Here is a 20,383-nt window from a genome sequence, read left to right on the forward strand (position 1 = left end):
AAAAATAATGATGCTAAATCCAGCTTGGCTTTAGATATGGAGGCGGTTCTCCAGTGGCCCACTGACAAAAAAAAACAAACAAAAAAACAAAACAGCAAGCTTTTTTTTACTTCTCTTGTCAACACACACACACACACACTAGTACATCTTCTTTCTGGAGAAGACAGACACTTGCACCCAGGTCCCCTTAAAAGCAAAGTCCCTGTCTTCTCGATCTCAGTTTCTGTGCTTCAGCAGGAAGTGATGCTAAGCATGTTCTTCACCCCAACCCCTGTACTCCTCTTCCCCTTCTCCAAAAGTCCAAATATACAGACACTTATGCACACAACTGTGTATTGATTCCATTACCAGCCTATGGTTCGCTTTGAAATCTCAGCTCCTCAACTTCTTCCCCCAAAACGTGACCATGTGACTGATATTCCAGTCAAGAAAGTGCATATGAATTCTTCACTGTTTGATCCAAAATGTTCTGAGCAATGCATGGGGCAGGGGCAAAGAATAAAATGATTTGATGATAAACTAGACAATTAATAAAGCTTAATTATCCAGTTTTGTTTTCACCACAAAAAATGACACATTTTTCAAACAAGTGAACATTTAATTTGTAATTAAACACAACGGAATTCCTCCTCTTACAATCGAAAGCTATAATGTGTTTTAAATTGGAACAAAAAATAATTGTCAGGGTGATCACCAGGCAAGGACGCACGTGCTACTGCCGGCTCTGTGAAATCAGCCACTGGGTGGCACTGTGTCTGTTCGGTGAAATGCCTCCGAGTTTCTCTCTAAACACAAAAAGGCAGCTGGACACCCAAGTGTCTGAAAGCTCTCGCTCCACAATGGCGGAAATAAATAACCTTAATATAGTGTCCACATTTAACAAAATACAATACACATGTTAGTAAATAAAATCACGCTTTTTTCTAGAAGTTGTTTAATCGCCGTCACAAACCTTGTATATGAAAAAAGGCGACACAATGTTGAATTCATCTGGTAAATCGTTTCTGGTATATTTTGGAAAATTGTTAAATCACCAGATGAGACAATCCTGAAAATGACGCCATTACCAAAAATTCTATAGAAAACCAGACGTAACTCCCCGCCCCTCCACCCCTCGTTTTTTAAACTTTAAAAAATATATTTTCAAGAGGCACGCCAGAAACAGCTATCAAGACTAGACTACTAAATTTGCCAACCCATCGAGTTACAAAACGAGTTTTTTTTTTTAGAAACACGAAAATGCATCAAAATGTCTCATGATTATTTGATTTGAGGCATCCGACCATTGTACATAAGTAATTTAAAACGATTAATCATTTTGCATTAAAATTTAAATCCGATGCACACATAAAGGTGGATCGACATAAACCAAAGGGCAACATATTGGAAGGATGATTGGTTCTCCTTCGTGTCAATGGCAGGTGCGAATTTGATTCGTCTCTTGGGAATGGGCCACACTTTATAATATCTGGTTACACTAACGTTTTGTTTTGTTTTTTGGAAGTGGTAGGCTGTCAAAATTACGTGACTTAATCACACTGTAATCCTGATGCGATCAGAATCAATCAATCGATCAGAACTAATATTGAAACATTTCGAGTTGTTTTTTTTCTTTCTGAATAGATCAGGACTTGTTTTATTGTTGATGTTTTTTAAGACAGTTGTCATCTGAGTAAGTATATAAAGACACATGTGGACAGTGGAATGTTTCTACCAAACGTTATTATTATTATTACGACATTTGAAGAAATATAATGAATTTCGATTTATGCATTATTAGAACATAACCCATTTTCCCTCTAATTTGCCCACTGCAGCTCACTCAGACCGTCGTTTTAATTCCCTATATATTTTAAGGCGTCATATTAAAAGATAAATACAATTGTGGCAATAAATAGCAATTGGATATGCTCAAACAAAAACAAATTGTGAAAGTCACCCCCCGAATACTGATTGACACATAAAGGTTTACAAATGTCATCTGCTATGGAAGACCACCTTAAAAGCGTTTGTCCCGCCCCCATGCCGTCTTCAGACCCTCTGATTGGCTGAAGAGTCATGCATGGAAGTGCTGCTGGAAATGCAAAACTTGTTGCTGGCTCCTGCGGACGCGTTGGTTCCGCACACAGCCAAAAGCGGCTAAACCGAGTGTGTGTGTTCCAGTCAGTGTCCTTCGAGCGCGCACACTTCAACACACGCGCCAGTATCGGAGGGTCACGCACGTTTTGGAGCGGAGCAAGGAGCCAAGAGGTGCCCCGGCTTCATTGCAGAGCGAACCTCCAACAGCAAAGTGGAGGATGCTGTCACGCCGTTCGGTGCTTGTGGAGTGCGGGTAGTGCACGCCTCGCAGCCCTGGGAGCAGGACCGGAACCGGGAACGCGTCGCTCCTGTGCTTTGGCAGGAGATTTGATTTGGATGGTGGACTTAACATCAAGCCGGACAACTTTTTTTGCGCCTGCAGAGCAAATAATGGCATTCTGATGGACAAAACATTATTTTTTTCATCGAATTTACAAAGACAATTTTAACAATACGGTCGCAAGAGGACTTTTTCTTGATGCCGTTATGGGACATTATACAGAAAAGGAGCCGTGGTTACTTTGACACCTGATTGGATTAATGAGTGACAGGGCGCAATTTTTAATTGATCATATTTAGTCATTTTATTTCTTAAGTGCGCTCCTCTCACTTTCGTAGAGACATGTCTTTGTGCCATGATTACGCCGTACAAATGCGCACACGAAACTTTGGCGTGTCGTTAGACAGCCGGGCGGCAAGGTAAATACAATTATTCTAAATGCATTTTCTTGATCAAACACTTTATAATGCGGGCATAAGAACAGCAGGGATGCCGTTTAAGCATATTTAGACACTTTACCTGCTATTTTTAATAATTAAAAAAGAGAACATTGTTGATTAATTCAGACTTTGAAAGCAAATTGAATTTTTAGTTGACTCTGCTTTTGGGACCGGACTGCTTTATGGTCTGCCCAATAACTACCAATCTTACTATTATGTGGGATTAAAGACAGTGTAGTATGTTTAGACTGGAAAAGTTTGGTTCTCAGATAAATAGCAGAAACCCTGGCCAGTCAGAAAGACAGAAAAGCCAACCGAGACTGAACATGGGCTCCCATTATAAAAGTACCAGTTTTCACACTGGTGGTCCACCTGGTGCTGTGGAGCCCAGCATGGGCCCGATGAGTGACCCACAAATGCTCGGACTCAACATGAACATGAACGGCGACCAGTATGGAGGTTTTCACTCCCGGGGTCACGCCGACATGCATGCAAGCAGTGGACTTCAGCAGCAGCAAGGACCCATGCATGGATTTTTTAACAACCAGCAACCTCATCAAGGACATCCTCACGGCCATCAACCTCACCCGCACCAACATCATCCTCACTTCAGCGGAAATTTTGGAGGCCCGGAGCCAGGGTCATCATGCCTGCATGGTGCCAGGCTAATGGGCTACAATAACAATGCCATGGGACCGCAGCAGGGCTTTGGAGAAGGATTCGATCCTCTCGCTGAGGGACAGGCGGGGGATGGCTTCCCACAGCAGCAGCAGCAGCAGCGGCCCGGTAACATGCCTGATTTCCAACATCACGGTCCTCCCAGTGGCAGCCACGCTGTTCCTGCTCCCTGCCTCCCCCTAGACCAGTCACCTAACAGGGCAGCCTCTTTCCACGGTCTACCATCATCCTCCTCATCCTCCTCCGATTCTCATAGCTTGGAGAATAGACGGCTGCCCAACCAGGGGGCTGTGGAGGGCTTAGAGTATAACTTCCCCAGTGATCCCCCGTCTGGACATTTCGATGTGCCTGTATTTTCCCCGTCCGAGTCCGAATCACAGTTACCACATTTTGGCCCCGGTAGGCCAGTTCCCAGTGGGAATTTTCCAGGAAACCTTGGCATGCCTCGAGCGCCGGGCATGCAGGGCATCTCCAAGGGCCACCAACCTCCACCGCCTCAGCAGCCTCAACATGGAATCTTTTTTGAGCGATTTGGTAATGGCCGGAAGGTGCCCGTGGGAATGGACCCGGGGGTCAATGCGAGACATCCTCTCATGCAACAGCAACAACAGGCTGGCTTGATAGCTAGACAGAACTCATGCCCCACTGCCCTCCCCCGACCCCCTCAGGCTGAGTCTGGCTCCAGTAATCCGAACATTCTGGACGGAGGGGTCATGATGAGTGGCCAACACAATCAGTTTGAATATCCCATTCACAGACTGGAAAATAGGGGCCTGCATCCCTACGGGGACCCCATGTTTAATATGCAACAGCCAGCTCCCCTTCCCTCCCAACAGCCCCCAAATCAGAGACTACAACACTTTGACGCTCCTTTTATGAACATGGCAAAAAGGCCTAGATTTGACTTTCCTAACGCGCACAGTAGTGACGGCTGGTGCGGTGGCATGGAAAATCACCTCTCTCCCTCTTCCTATCCGGGACTGCCAGGTGAGTTCACCCCACCTGTGAATGAAGGTTTCCCCCCGGGTCCACTGCAGCACACGGGGCCTGAGCAGCAGTCTTTACAGCAGCGACAAAACGCAGCCATGATGATAAAACAGATGGCTTCTCGCAACCAGCAGCAGAGGATGAGGCAGCCCAGTCTGCAGCAACTCGGTCACCACGGTGATGTGCCACCAGGCCCCCTGGGTCATGGAGGCCCAGTGGGGGGCATGCCTCAGCCCAACTTTGACAGGGAAAACGGAGGCAGGATGGCCAACGTTGATGGACAAAATCCGCATGTAAACCAGGAGAACTCCTGGTTCCAAGCGTCCCACCCTCCTGGGGAGATGATGTCACGGCGTATGGGAGGAGGGGCAGGCAATGACTCCGGGCCCCATGACATGGCTCTCCAGCAGAATGGGCCCGGGATGATGTTCAGGCCAGGTATGGGCATGCAGGAACCCATGAGATTACCCGGAGATGGACATGTACAGGCTCTCCATTCCCCGGGCTTGCACTCCCAGTTCAACAGCAACATGGGCAACATCTCCCAGATGCAGTCGCCAGGAGCGGGAGGAGGAACGGGGCATCCGAATGCACCGGCAGAGAGGCGAGCACCCGATTTCCCCGCTCCTCCAATGGGGGCACAAGCGCCATTCCCCTACGGAGGGGCAAACCGTCAAGGGCCAGCTCACAACGTCCCCCAGGGGGTGAACACCTCACCAGGGAGCTACCCTCCTCCGTCCGAGTTCCCCTCAGGCCAGCGGTCGTCTGTTAGCAAGCTTGGTGCTCTCTCTCTTGGGAATTTTAACAAAACCAGTGCTAAAGACAGCGTTTTTGGCCAGAGCTGCCTGGCGGCCCTTTCCACGGCGTGCCAGAACATGATCGCGAGCCTCGGGGCTCCCAACCTCAACGTAACGTTCAACAAGAAGAACCAAAACGAGGGCAAGCGAAAACTGAGTCAGACCGAGCAGGACATTAATAGCAGCACATCTAACGGGACTGGCAGTGCTGGGTCTGAATATTTTCAGAGCAGCACTTCTCAGAACAACCAGCTGCCTGGCACTGGGAATAGCAACGCTAAGCCTGCAAGTCAAAACCAGACGGTGCAGGGGGAAGCCAGTGCCCTCTCCCCAAATTACAACATGGACGCTACCCCGTGCAGTGAGGGGAAGGCGACAACAGGGAGTGGGAGAGGGAGAGGGAGGAGAAAAAGAGACAGTGGACATGTGAGCCCTGGAATTTTTTTTTCCTCTGAAAATGGAAACCCTGTTGTGAGTCCAGGCCAGCAAACCCCTGCAGCTGGTGTTGGGGAGAGGGGTGGGGGCACACCCCATGAGAAACACCTGCAATCGCCCTCTTGGGGGAAAGGAGGGGACCTCATGTTGGGGGACCAGGCTGACCTGATGTCTTCTCTGGACAGTGGTATTCAAAGTGTCGCCAAGTCTGACGGCAGCTCGCCCCGTGTGGACTTTGCCGATGATGTCAGCGCCCACTTTGGCAATGAGGATGAGGTGTCCTCCAGCTCAGATGCAGGTGGATCCTCAGCCAATAAGTCCAACTGCAGCCCCGTGATCGGCGGCTCACCTAAAATGCAAATGAATGGACAGAAAACTTTAGGCTTGGGCATGAACAATCACACTACCTCGACAGCGGACAACTATGGACTGAGTGCTGGTGGAGCAACGGGCGGCAGTGGAGTGAGCCATCCAGGTACGCCAGGGGTGGAGCAGGTACGCACCCCATCCAGCACCTCCGGTCAGGACGAAATCCATCCTCTGGAGATTCTACAGGCCCAGATCCAGCTGCAAAGGCAGCAGTTCAGCATCTCGGAAGACCAGCCGCTTGCCATGAAAAACGGCAAAAAGAACGGCGATTGTCCCTCTCAGAACGGAGACAACGATCTGGCAAGCTGCAGCCCTGTCGCTGGGAAGGGTTCAATGGGCACTATTGACCTTGACACACTCATGGCAGAGCAGCACGCCACCTGGTACGTGCCCAGTGACAAGGCCATGATGGACGGGTCCGAGGATGACAAGTCCATGGGACTCTGGGAAAAAAACAAGAGCCAAAACAACAACAAAGAAGGTACGAACTTTTTTTTCTTTAATTAAACTTCCTTTTGTCTTGCATCCCGCATTTCAGGAGAACGTTTCTTTCAGTAATTTGAATAATCTGCATGTTCATGTTGCGGTGAAAGAGGAAAAGATGAATATTTTCTCAGTTTTAAAACCCCTACATGCATTTTAAATAATATGCCGGTTGGAAAATGTCACTCCCAATGACAGGAAAAAAAATCAGTTTGTCCTATGTATATGTTTATTGACAAAAATGTGTAATAACGTATTGGAGCGGTCTAAAAATCACTTTGACAGCACAAAGACTTTTGCGTTTCTGCCCCTGCGGTCAACTTCTTTTTTTTTTTTTTAAATAGATTTCCTCATTGTAGTGACACTTGGAAAAAAAGAACACCTCAAGAAAAGTAAACATTTCCCGTGGCTCTTTATCTCAGTTTTCAGGGTGAACAACTGCATTGAGAAGATTAATAGCTTTTGGAGGATGTGCGTCTCGGCGGTGGGGTTTCCCTCGCCTTGTTACGTGTTTGTTTATGTTATTGCCTTGGGATAAAACAGAGCTGCCGAAATGCAATTGGATTGAAATTGGATGGAGAGAATTTTCCCAAATTAATGTTCCAATTAGTTTCATTTTAATTTGATTCAGGTTTTCGTAATTTAAATCTAAAACCCAACTATGCTGTATAATAGCAGCTGGAACACGTAACATAACTAAAAGAACATACACGTATGAGATTACTTCTATTATGAATTGTGGTTTTATTTTTCTTATTGTGTAAAACTAGTACTGAAAATACAGCCATGCAAAACTTTGCGGCACAAGATGCAGTTTCAAGTCTCACTTAAATGTCGTCAAAACACCCAAAAGTATTTTAATTTGGAATTAATTATTTCATGTTTTAATTGTAAAGTTTGGTGCTTTCATATGGCTCTTAGTTAAGCCACAATTCCTTATATCACACTACTTTATTCTAGACCACAATATCAATACACTTCGCAATACTGTTCCTATAACAATTGATATTTGTATTTGCAGCGTATAATTGTTTTTACAATTATGCTTCTTACAATTATATAATTATAAAAGTAGACATTTGCTGTAATTGCTTCTGTTGAATTACCTCATATAGTTGTACAATAGGTTGATATAGGTATATATATATATTTCTATATTTGTGTTTTTTTTACACATGCTTTCTTTCCCCCCTAATAAATCAGACGCTTATGCCATTGTCGTACGACATTTAAAAGGCTGTTAACCACCATTAACGGTAAGCACTGCTTTTGGGTGCGATGTTTCTGTAATAATAATGGGAATATATAGTCATGTAATTGTATTAGCGTCTATCTAGCGTGTCTTCAGCGCCTCTTTGTTCTGTTCACTGCAGGCGTAGCGAGAGGTGGGGGGCGCACAGCAAGCTGGGTCTGGATTTGGGGTATATAGTGCATTGTTTCTGTGGGACTGGATGGCGGCTGGTAACACTAACGCAATAACTTGTAACCAACCAGAGGCCTAAAATGACTTCATTAAATTATATTAGCCTACATTATCATACATGCTCCTTCTGCTATTTGTTTTGCTTGGAACTAGTTGTTTACCACTCACTTTAATGAACAGCGACTCGAGCCTTTTAATTCTCCTGATTTATTGATGTGGTCTTAAGAGGTGCACAAGCTCCGCTAATTTATGCAAACCTCAGTGAAAACAACAGTGCCGGAGGAGTGGGCATATACGTGTGATGCAGGGCATATATTACAGACACCAGTTTGGAGGTATTTAGATATACTGATGGATTTGCCTTTGACAGAGAGACCCAGCACTATTTGTCAGGCTGGCTTCCGCGCCCTGTTGCATGCGCACACAAATCAGTCGAAGAAGAATAGTCTTTTCTCCTCTCCTCTTCTCTCCTTCTTTCTTCCTCCCGCCACCCTCCCTGAATGGACAAGAGGCATGCGGCTCCGGGAGCGATCGATAGCTAGTTAGCACAAATCACGGCTCCTGACAGTTTTTCATTTGAGTGCTTCAGACAGCAAAGATGAAAAAAAATGGTGGAGGTACATTTGGGAGGGAACGGGCAATTTGAAGATTGAATCTGATGTTGGGTTTACTTTGGAAGGAGCAATATAACGTATTCATTTAAGATAAGTCACTGTGCATGTTGCAGTTCCTTAAGAGGCAACGTCCCACAGGCTTTTGTCAATACAAAAACTATCCACCTCAACCAGTCGGTTCAGTTTTAAGTTGCTCCTCTAGTCTGCACGTCTTTACCACAACCTGAAAGTGGCTTTGTCAAGAACGGATTATGGAAGAACGGATTAACCCTCTGATCGTGTTTTTGTATTTATTTTAGGTTGAGTAAAACACCCATTATTTTTTTTCTGGCAATTTGTAATACATGCCTGCATGTGTTTTCGTACTTTTTTTCCTTTAGGTTTCTTCAGTGTGACATTTAAAAATTAAATTACAATTTATTGAATTGAAAAGGCACATTGTGTGCACGCTAAATTAGGTTTAGGACTAGTTTAACTCTGGAGAGGGTCAAAGATTCGGTCTATTTTCCGTTTGAAAAAAACAAATTCTAACTTTTAAAAAAACTATTTATTCCCTTCCCAAGTAGTTGTTTACAGCTGTGGGCACTACAACGGAGTAATACATATAATAAACAAATTCCAATGCTTACATTATAAAAAAATAAAAACGGAAATTTAAAAGAGGTGATTTTCTTTGCTTTGCTCTATCCCAGCTGACACTGATGCACATGTTCAAGAAGGATGCGTGCTGCCTTCATAATGCCTTCACAGGTCTTTTTTTTGGGGGGGGCACCTCCTTCTGTGACTTCTTGTGTATTTAAAATTTGAAGGATGTTCCTGTTGACTTCACCTTCATAAACTTGAATTAAATGTCAGGCACCAAAAAGTCTTCCTCGTATGATGTGTACCGTTGTGAGCACATTTTGTGATATGTGCAGTCTTGATAACACGCAACCAGAAATGGGATGGAGGAAGTCAATGAGCTATTTTTGTTTTTCCTTCTCGCTTTTTTCACGTTTCACTTTTTTTTTCTGTTCAACACATTTAAAATACTTCACAGCTGACCTTATTGAACAGTTCTACTCTTCACTCACAGTAATAAGTCTTTTCAAGAGCTCAGATTATGATCAAATCTCTGTCGCTCTGACTTTGACAGATTCGACAAAGGAACAGCTTGCATGTTACAATACCACCAGAATCGGCTTTAATCCACACACACAAAAAAGTTGTATTGATATTTCAGCATTGAGAATGATCCTTTGGGACTCTCTCTTTTGACATTTCAGTTCAACAACACCTCAGCAAACTGGGCCAGTAATTTGTATTTCCTGTTTTGAAACAAAAAAAAAATCCCACAATAAAGTGATTGGCACTTGCTTGCATGTGGGGGGGGGGGGGGGGGGGCGGTCGGGGGGGGGGGGACAGCTCGGGGCAGTGCTATGTGCTTTGCCTGTCATTACACCGTCTTTCATATGGCCTTTATCAAGAACACACGTTGCAAAGCCTCACGCACACGTCTCTCTCCTGGAGAGGCGATAATCATTATGATAATCATAGCAATTAGCTTTGCTAGTATTGTTTCCAAAATACATAATTCATCTGCAGGCAACATGTGCAATTTGACCTGGTTATTGACAAGTTCATTAGGAGTAGAATTGCTTGTGTTTCTCTGCAGTGAATTTCAGCACTAGGATTGCATTGAAGCAACGGTGTCCCTGTTGTGAAGAAAAAGCCCAACACTTTTTATTTTGATCGTTTTTTTAAAACTGAAATTGTGTTGTGCGATTCTACGGTTAGATGAGTTATGCATCTGACGTTTTCAGATTTTTTTTTCCTTTTGAATTTGCATGGGTGTACGTCTGTGTGCTTGTATGTGTGTGTGTGTGTGTGTGCGCGCGCACACACACATGTGTGTCTGCGTATACGGGTATGTAGACAGCGCCACTTGATAGTGTGGATGTGTCAGCTGCAGACATAAAGTTTGATTTATTTAGACTGTGTCAAACTTACAACTCCACCCCATCGACCTGCCAGCCCTCAAAATTCCCTCTTCCTTGGCCTGGTGGAATGTGTTAACATTATTCGAGTGTGGCCAAAGGAAAAAAAAGTGTTTTCTTGATTTATATATAGATCACAATTAGGGAAAAAAAGCATATGTTACAAATGAAGTGTTTTGAAGACATTTTCATTTATATATAAAACATTTTACAGTGCACCGAGCCCCTGTTGAAGACAGCACATGGTGTCAGCCTGTTTACTTGTTGGATTAAAAAGAAGAAGAAGCTCATCCAGCATGTTGTTTTCCCAGAGTAGAGGTGTTTGGATGAAAAAAAAAAGTTTCAGAGTGTGGTAAATGTTCTTGTACGGATCAGTGAGTGGGATGCATTTATCCCGGAGTTGCACAAATTGAAGTTAAAAATCAGTGATTGCCAATGTATGTGACATTCATCCAAATATTTCTTGTCGACTGCTTGCCATACAACTGTGGCGGTTAAAAAAAAAAAAAGAGAGAGAAAGAGAGAGAGAACCAGTTTAGTACAAAGCCACTGAAAGGTGTTGGGCTTATATGTCTGTGCTTGGAAAAAGGTGTGTATGTGTTCTCAGCTCTCTTGAGGTGTCAGTGTTGTCACACTGCCAGCAGTGGTTATGTTGTTTGCCGTACAGCTTGTTGTCAGGCATCTTTAATTTGTATTGAGGAATTGACAAATGACTTATGACACCTGAGCTCTTTCTCCTTGGAGAGAAAAGTGAAAGCTGATTGAGAGAAAAAGAACCCAGTGATAGTGGCAGATAAAAAGTGTCTCGCTCCCTCAAGGGAAAGCGAAGTGCTGTTTTACTCGTAACAATAAAAACGGAGCAAAAAAATAAGTTGACTGTATAAATCATGCCTTGCATTCTTGCATCATATGTGGGATTTCTGTGTTGTATTTGAAAACATTTGGAGCACTCTTGAAAATAGATGCTGCCATCTTTAAATACCAGGGTTTGACGAGTTAAAAAAATTGGCAACTTTAAAAAATGGGTTTTTCCGCAGTGTGCCGAGACAAAATAGAGACAGCGACGTCGATCAATATGTCACCGGCTTGGATGACACACTGGACAGGTCATAGACACGCTTGTGAGTTATGAAGGGCCCTCTAAATCACTTCCCATGTTCTGCTTTGTGTCTGCTTTCCTAAGCGCTACTTGTGGCCGGAGAGGTGAGTGAGTGTGTATTTGTGCTTACGTATGTGTGTGTTTATATGAGAGAAAGTTACCAACGCTGAGGGCAATGCCTGTCTGGACGAGCTTCTCTTTTTAGGCTCCCTTTAAGTTGCAGGCCGGAGAACAGAAAGGAAATTCAAACCAAAATAACCTCTCCGGTCTTGTTGGAGAAATGCGCTGCCCACCCCCTTCTCCCCGAGTCTTTGCAGCGATCCTCCCTCCCTCTTCTGAGGCAAAGGTCATAGTTTGGGAGTCGGGCAGAGTTTTTTTTGGGGGGGGGGGGTTGCATATGCCCTCTTTTGATAACCTCAAGGCTTACTTTTCGAGATGTTCATTTAGTACATTTTGCTCTCCCTTTGAGGCGGGTTTTATCGAATGTGTAAAGTTGGAGTCCCGCGGATCTGACACGTCAGTGGCAAAAGCACTTTTTAAAAAAGATTGTTTTGTTCGCCGTGATTTTTTTTTTCTTCTTCTATGGATGGTGACGAATTCTTTGTGCTGACTAAGACAGAATTCTCACACCAAGCCATCCATGGCTCCAGTTGTTATGCTAAAGGAATCTGACCTGATGTCACACGGTGTCATAGGAGCAGAGGCCTTTGGGTGTTTTTGTCAGCGAGCGGAGCGATCCGATTGGACCGCGTGGCGTTTCAGAGAAGATAGGGTCGCGCCCCCAGGAACACAAGGTCAAAGGTGAAGTGTCGTCATGGAAGTGGAGCTTGGGATAGAAAGGGCAGAGCCATGCCGCTTGAGATCCCAGAGCCTGGGAAATCAACGTGACGGCCGTGAGGAGCTAGCGCCAAAAAAAGAAGCCTTGTGAAAATCTTAACTCTCTGGCGCGCACTTTGTCTCCTCCTGCCATCTTTTTTGTTATTTCAAAGCGACAATTCATTGCATCTAGTCGTTTTACATACTAACTTCAAAGACCGCTGCAGTTATTTTTAAACGTAAGCAAACATTCACCGCAAAAATAATGGGAGAATTATCGTTTGCCTCTTCCTTTCACATTGCTTGTTGATTGTGTAGTGACATGCGAAGCTGTGTCAGCCCGTCGGATCCCAGACACACTCATGTTATGTACCCGCTGTGTGTGTGTGTGTATGTGTGTGTGTGTGTGAGAGAGAGAAAAGAGAGAAAGAGAAAGAGAGAGATACTCATCACACACTAAATAACTATGTCACACTTGAAGCCAAAGCGACCCATTGAATTTGGTATTTGTGTAGTAGCACATTGCTTTGGTAATCTTGTCTGTCTGGGATGTGTTTAAAGACAATTTAGGTGTGTTTTCTCCTCAGGCTGAACATTTTCTCCTTTTCTTCGTTGCTTCTTGATGCTGAGCTATATAGTTCCCCGCAGATTAATGGGCTCTGATTGATATTACCGTGAAAATGAAATCTGTGTTAGCCGGTGAGCAGCCATAACCACAGAGATCTTATTGGGAGCTGAGATTTCCCTGTGTGTAAAACCTCACGGTGATTTGGGATTTGGACTTGTGTGATGTAAAATTTCACGCCATCGTTTCCAGTTTTGACAAAGTGTAACCGGTGGTGTCCGACTGCGTCGTGTTTGCAAATATTGATGACGCACAGCAGGATTTCTTGTGTTGCTTGCGTTTAATGGTTTCCATCACAAAGCCCGACGAAAATAGCCGAAAACAATGTCCTCCTCGTTTGTTATACTGATACAGCGTAGCCCTCCCCATGGAAATCAAGAGAGAAAGGGGAGAGTCAAAGGCGTGTGTTCAACTTAAAAGAGGCACTGTCCCATTCATGATTGAAGTAGGGGAATGCATACAAATTTTTGTTTCACCCTTTAATAATGGAGGAAATAGTAAAAGACGTCAGATATTTATCATTTCTCAGATTTGGCATAATTATAATGCAGTAGAGTAAGTATTTCCAATTTTTTTAATGGCCCTGTTACATTGTGATGTACAATTTCACGCCATCATTTCCAGTTTTGACCAAGTACGCGCACTGCCATGGATAATGTGTTTCATTTACGTGTGGCAATGTTTTTTGGGGGGTGGGGGAGGGGTTCTCCTTCCTGAAAAATCCTACCATTTAACCGTGTCATGTCATATTTTGAGGGGATCTATTCATAAATCCATTTTTGAAACATCTTATCCTGTTTGGGCTCGCTGGGATTTTTTATTTGACATTTTTAGGCCTAAAGTGTTAACTCAGATGAATCTGAATTATGCGCTAATCGTACTGCATTTGTCCTGTTTTGATGAGGTAATGCGCCCAATTTTATGCCATAGAAATATACACGTCTATGTGGAGCAACGGCTATTGGCTGACGCGGGTATGGCAGCGGCGGCAGTGGTTGCCGTGTTTTGTGTGTTTGGCCGAACGTGTTGTCAGTTTGCTGTGTGTCAGCAGTGAGCCAGGGGAACGCTTGGCTGCCTATTCAGGCCGGTGTGGACCCCGCTGTGCCCAGCTAGCATGAGCTGCCGGCGGCTGCTGGAGGGCGCTGAGACAAGGGAGTGAGAGTGGGTGGAGGGAGGCAATATGCCCGAGTCGAGGAGGCGGGGTTGGGGGTGGGGGGCTATGCCACGCTGAGGTATATAACCGGACCCCCTGGCAAATGTTGGGTCTCATCAGTCGCACCTCCGACGCCGCTTTAAATCCTCATTTCTCCCTCGCCGCGTCCGCCCGCTTAACATCTTGCTTCTTTGGGAAAGAGAATTTTGACAAAATCCTCTCGCAGAGTCAAACGAAACAACGGGAGGCTTGGCTGCCTGACCTTTTACCAAATCCTCCACTTTTCCAATCCAGTGGTCACAGTCCAGACAGGCTGGGGGGGGGGGGGGGGGTGGCAAGCCCGTGTCTCTTGGTTGTCCTTGCTGTATGGCCAGGCTAGGATTTGGCAAGGAGGTGAGGGATAAAAATGGTCAACAAAAGCCCCTACCCACCAGAAAGTCCAGTTCACGTGAGCATGCTCTTTTCCACCGTCAAGACTAAAGGATATAAAAAATCCATTCTGTTGTTATTGGACTAGTCGCTGTAGTATTTTACCTACAACGTGGAAGTAGATACAGTGCCACTTCATCGTCGTCACCAACATGTGACAACAGAAATGTTTTTTTTCTGTATAAAGAAAAAAAAAACAACTCATGTTAATGTTCATAAAAATGAAGGAAAAAAAAAGATCACAAAATTCCAGATGCCCTTCTTTGTTTTCTTTTATGTACTGTCCCTTTCTTCTTTGGTGTTGAATGTATTTGTTTGTGTCGTGCTGTTTTTACAGCCATTATGATCCTACAGCCCTTTTATGCTTCCAAACTGTACGTGGTGATCAGAACTGGCATGTCGGTGGTAAGGCGGTGCAGCTTGTGTCGCGTATCTCAGCCTGTGTGAGGCATGTAAACTCGGCTCGTCTGTGCTGCCTTCTCTCCGCTTCTACACTCGTCTCGTCCCCGATGTTGTCTTTGTGCATGACACTGATGTGTTTCAAGCAGCCACACGGTGCTAAAGTATAGGTTAGCGTGTGTGTTTGGGCAAAGGAGATGGAAGAGCAATCAGACTGGATGTCTTCACACACTTCCCCTGTGCTCTTGGCTCAAAGGAAAAATCCAAAGCACGCCGTCCCTCCACTACCTCTGTCCAAGTTGCGATGTGTCTCTCCTCGCTTCCGAGCTTCGCTTCCTCCCTGCCCCGCAGTCCGCAGCATATTGGCAGATGATATATCGTTTAGAAAGCACTTGCTGTCCTCGTCAATCTTCCCCTTGACTAAGTTTTTCATTACACGACTCAGAGTGATTTTTCTCCATATGCGCAACGTGCACCGCGGGCGTAAGCATTAACTCTCTGGCACAGCAGATTTTTTAATATGATGTATAATCAACCTGTGTATAGATTTTTCGGGAAGCTCGAAGCAGCCGTTTAATATGAGCCTCCACATCTCTGCGACGCCCGGTCGATACGGCGGCGCGGTCATTACACCAATAAATTGGGTCAAGCAGGGTTAAAGGCCAGTTTTGTCAGTGTCCTTTGACCCCACATCAAGGGTCAGCGCAGTTTTGCTCGTGAGAGGCACTCAGACCAGAGAAGGTAGAAGTGGCGAAACACTGTTCAATTAATATCACAGTGCAGATTTCGAGTGGGATGTGTAAATGACACCGGTTTCATTAAAATTGTATTTAAATGATTCATCCGCCAGTTGCTAAATGTTGCTCATTTTGCGCAGATGTAATTAACCTTTTTCTTTCTCCACTTGCCTGCAGACTCTGAGCTGTCCCAGAGTAAGGCTGCAGTCGGGACCCCCGGGGCCAGCGGAGGAGGAGGAGGAGGAGGCGGGGGAGGAGGAGGAAACCACCTTCAGTGCCTGTCCGTCCACTGCACAGACGAGCTGGGGGACAGTAAGGGCAGAGGAGGACCCGTTTCTTCGTGGCGCTCGCTCCACTCTGATATTTCCAACCGATTTGGGACATTCGTGGCGGCACTGACTTGAATGAAAAGCTGTCCCACCACAAAAGAAGAGGACAAACTAAGATCAGAGACAAATGACAAAGAATGATGATGATAAAATGTGGAAAGTGCGGGCATCTCTTGCCTGTTCAGGGAGAGAATGACTTTCACGTATAAATGGGAAATATACACACACACACACGAACATGCGCACACACATAAAAACGCACGCACACCCACTTATACACACAAGCATACAAATACCATTTTATTGTGAAAAACATGCAGTCACTCGCTCAGACACTGATGGACATTACAGTCTGAAAAACCTCAAATCTACATGTATATTTTTTTTGGGGGGGGGTTGTTTTGCTTATTGGTTTTGTTTTGATGAAAAAATATAAACTTGTCAAACAATGATTATGAGATAGCAAAAGCAGATATATTCAGTTGCCACTGGCTGTAATTGTGTAGCAGTGTTGACACGTGATATACTTGGCAGGCTGATGGATTTTCTTTTCTGATGTTAGTAAATATGGCCTTTTTGCTCTCCTCACGTACACGTAGAGCTCTAATGTATATAAATATACCGGTATATGAACCCATTGTAAGGAACTCTTTGCCCCAGAAATTTCATTTGACTTTCACTTGTTTTGATCATTTTTGTCCTTTTTCAAATGAGTGGACTGTTTCATTGGAAGTGGAATACAGAAGCATAACAAAAGATGGATGAATATGCATGAATGTATATTTTTTTGTTTATTTTTTCTGTGCAAATACAACTATTTGCCTCCATATCCCAAGCAACTTTTTTTTACTGCTGCTGTTCATTTATGTTGTAAGAAACTTCTCTCATATTCATTAGCTCAACCTTGTATACAATTCAGCCAATGGGAACTGAAATGGAGGCATTTGCATTGTTGAATTGAAAAAAAATGGCTATTGGTATTGCACATGTATAATAAGATTTAAAAAAATGCTGTGTGTTGGGCAATCTTGTAATCTTTAAATAAAGCTTCTGTTGAATTTGAATTTCTGAAACAATAGATGGAGGACTGTGACAGCAATTTATGAACTGATGTTTTGTTTACTTTTTAAAGGATAAGTAAAGTGCAGTCGTCTGTTTTCCTGCATATTGTATATATCTGTATATGTTTTATTGAGTAACTAAATAACAATAAATATGATGTTAAAGGTGGAACTTTGCTACCCGTCTATGTATTTGCTTTTTAATTTTTTTTTTACAGCAAATAAAAATGCAATGTTTACATACCCTACAATGTTTACGTTGAGAACCATGAGCCAATGCAAATTGTCTGCCGTGTATATCAAATGACAGCTATGACAAGGAAGTTGTGAACTGAAGCACACCAAGTGACAGCAATGCAGGTTCCTGTAAAATATAAAGACGAGACGTGGCAAATAAGCGATGCTGTGCAATGCGCATCTTAATGGATTAAGACTCTAAGATGATTCATTCTGCGTACACTCGTTCACAACGCTCGTCTCATCCTCACATCTTTAACGACAGTCCTGCTCAAATCACGCAACTTGTAATAAATCGGAACGTAAAAAAAAAACTGTTGCCATCCGAGAAATAGGCTTTTTGCAAGGTTCCATAATTAGCCCAGAGAAATATTCAAATGGGTATTTTAAGGTGAAGGCAACGTGGTAGAATTGTGGTAAACACCTCTGCCTCAGGAGATCCAGAAGTCCTTTGAGAAGTTGACATGTTTGCAGTACTCCAGTTTCCTCCCACATACCATAAACAAAGCTTTATGATGTTAAATACACGTTAATTGGAGATTGCGAATTTCCCGTTGGCCTGTGTATGAATGGTTGGCTTGTCTGATTGACAGTTGACCCAGCCTGAAGTCAGCTGGGAAGCAGCTCACCTTTGACCCTGCTGAGGACAAGTAGTGTAGAAAATTGATGGATTTGCTTGTGGACTGTCTAGAATTTCAAAGTAGCCTATATGCGATGAAACAAATGTATTTTTTATTTAAGATTATTATTAATAATAATTTAAGACTATATGACAGTCTCTTGTTCTTTTCCAGATATGGAGGTCTTGGTCGCTTTATGACATTTCATTGTTACGAATGGCACACAGAGAAATGCTTTGTCCCTTTCTGAAATTGAAGCCAACCACAGGAGTGAAGGTAAGAAATTCACATTTTTCATTACTTTTTTTTTGCCAAGTGTTTGCCATAGATGTATTTGCTGCAATTTCGATTTTACTACTGCTTGAGAATACGTTAATAACTCTGTTCTGACTGACTAAAGTCAGTGTTGCAGGAAACCCCTGTAAATTGTAACATATTCTGCAATCACTTACAATCTATAATACTGTATACGATATAACTCTTCCCTAACCAAGATCAAGGCATCAACAGTCAAAAGAAAACGTTTCAAATCTGCACCTTCTCATGTAGCCAAATTTTGGAACAGTATGATGCAGTTCAGTTTGCAACCATGATAGTAAAAATATTCAAGTCAAAGTCACACTATTTCCTCTCAATAGACTTTGCACGAGTACCTAATGCTTTGGCTAATGAATTATTGAAATATGCATTTACAAACAATGCCATACAAGTATCCAGTCGCCCCTTCCTTCCCCCAGCTATCTTGACTCTTTGCTATCTTCATGAATACTTACTACCAATCACAAACACACATCGTAACCTCGGTTATTTGGGTTTGCTTGACACTATAGCAGGAGCCTGCAGTGTAGACATGATGCCCAGAGAACCTCAGCGTCGACAAACAGCAGACAAAACAGGCTATGTGACTGGCATCATGTGGGAGGGAAAATGGCAGAAGAAAATGTTTTGATTTCTGAATAAGTTTTTTTTTTTTTTAAGTGCCACTTTATGGTTTTGAGTGTGTGCATTTTTGGGGGGTGCAATTTGGCATTATCTGCCAAGTGTTCCACCCAAATGGCAAAAGTATTTTGTGGTTGAAATGTTGAGCTAATGCGCCAATTTGTTTCAGGTGCGGCTCAGTATCCCAACAAAGGAACAGGAAGTGGATCAAAGAATCACAGAGGTGAGTTGGTGAAAAAGGAGGAGTGACACAATTCAAAGGCTGTGTGGTATGGAGAGAACGAGAGAATTCAAGAGGAAAATAATCCAAGTGGTAATGTGCAGAAAAATTAGAGCAGAAACAAAAGATTAGAATTGTTGAATATTGATCATGACCTGGGATTTGTCATGATCAATTGGCTCCGGTCAAGATGAATGTACTGATGTGTGCAGTATGGTGGGAAGAAGTTGCACTTATTATCAATTGGCCAATTTTCTGAAATTCTGGTTTATTTTCGAATTGTGGCTTTGGGCAGTAGATTATTTACAGCACATGGACGGGGTTGAAGATAATTTCTTTGACTGAAACCTGGTGCTGCAACTTTGTCTACACTGAATGTATATCAGTTAAATCTTTGTTGGAATAGACTCATTTATTCAGAGTATTCGTTTGTAATTCTTTTAATCATATACATTTTGTACTTGTAATCTTTGTGTTTGCAGCAGGCCATTTTCTGTTCCAGCATGACTGTACCTCTGTGCCTTAAGCAAGGTCCATAAAGATCAGTTTCACAGGGAAGACGTCTGACTTCAACCCGGTCACACAGTTTTGGGACAAAGTAGAGCAAGAGATTGTGAGTCAGGCCTGATTTCACTTTTCATCGTTTTTCTCTGAACTGTTCATCTGGATGATTACATCTCTGTGATACTTTGCCAACATCTTGTAGAAAGTCTTTACTCAAGAGTGGAAGCTTCAAAATGGAAAGTGACTTTATGTTATGATTTTTTTTGGAGTCTGAGTAGAGAAATGACCACATATATATATATATATATATATATATATATATATATATATATATATATATATATATATATATATATATATATATATGTATGTATATATGTATATATGTATGTGTGTTTGTGTACATAATACCACTTTGTTCCATCCTTTGTGGTTGAAAGAACATCTTGCACAAACAAATTCTGCTACATTTGCTTGTACAATCAGCTCACTGTAGAAGTGTGTCCTGAAAGTGACGCCCTACCTGTCTGTCTGGTTTGACCAACCTCTTTCCTGGAAGGATGGGCATGTGCTCACAGGTTTCGACGACACGCTTGACGAAATGCAGGTTGCTGTTTTGTTGTACGTGTTGGCGCTTGCACACCTTAACGCCAT

General features: G+C 43.4%; 1 protein-coding gene and 1 long non-coding RNA gene across 2 annotated transcripts; both read left to right on the forward strand.

The window, feature by feature from the left end:
- The first annotated feature begins 2,078 nt into the window (after nucleotides 1-2,078).
- On the forward strand, nucleotides 2,079-17,381 carry mn1b (meningioma 1b). Its single transcript, XM_052068741.1, has 2 exons — nucleotides 2,079-6,546; nucleotides 15,997-17,381. The coding sequence occupies exons 1-2, from the start codon at nucleotides 3,039-3,041 to the stop codon at nucleotides 16,221-16,223; spliced, it is 3,735 nt and encodes a 1,244-aa protein (XP_051924701.1). The 5' UTR covers nucleotides 2,079-3,038; the 3' UTR covers nucleotides 16,224-17,381.
- Nucleotides 17,382-18,224: 843 nt separating this feature from the next.
- LOC127602566 (uncharacterized) lies at nucleotides 18,225-20,011 on the forward strand. The gene is made up of 3 exons (XR_007962829.1): nucleotides 18,225-18,342; nucleotides 19,175-19,228; nucleotides 19,708-20,011. It is a non-coding gene; the product is annotated as an uncharacterized LOC127602566 (long non-coding RNA).
- Nucleotides 20,012-20,383: the final 372 nt, after the last annotated feature.

This window comes from Hippocampus zosterae, chromosome 6 (genome assembly GCF_025434085.1).
Source record: "Hippocampus zosterae strain Florida chromosome 6, ASM2543408v3, whole genome shotgun sequence".
Classification (NCBI taxonomy): Eukaryota; Metazoa; Chordata; class Actinopteri; order Syngnathiformes; family Syngnathidae; genus Hippocampus; species Hippocampus zosterae.

Bases quoted from the DNA above. Each gene is read 5' to 3' on its own strand.
- mn1b (XM_052068741.1), top strand. From the start codon at position 3,039: ATGTTTAGACTGGAAAAGTTTGGTTCTCAGATAAATAGCAGAAACCCT. The intron at 6,547-15,996 runs GTACGAACTTTT...ACTTGCCTGCAG, and splicing joins CCAAAACAACAACAAAGAAG to ACTCTGAGCTGTCCCAGAGT.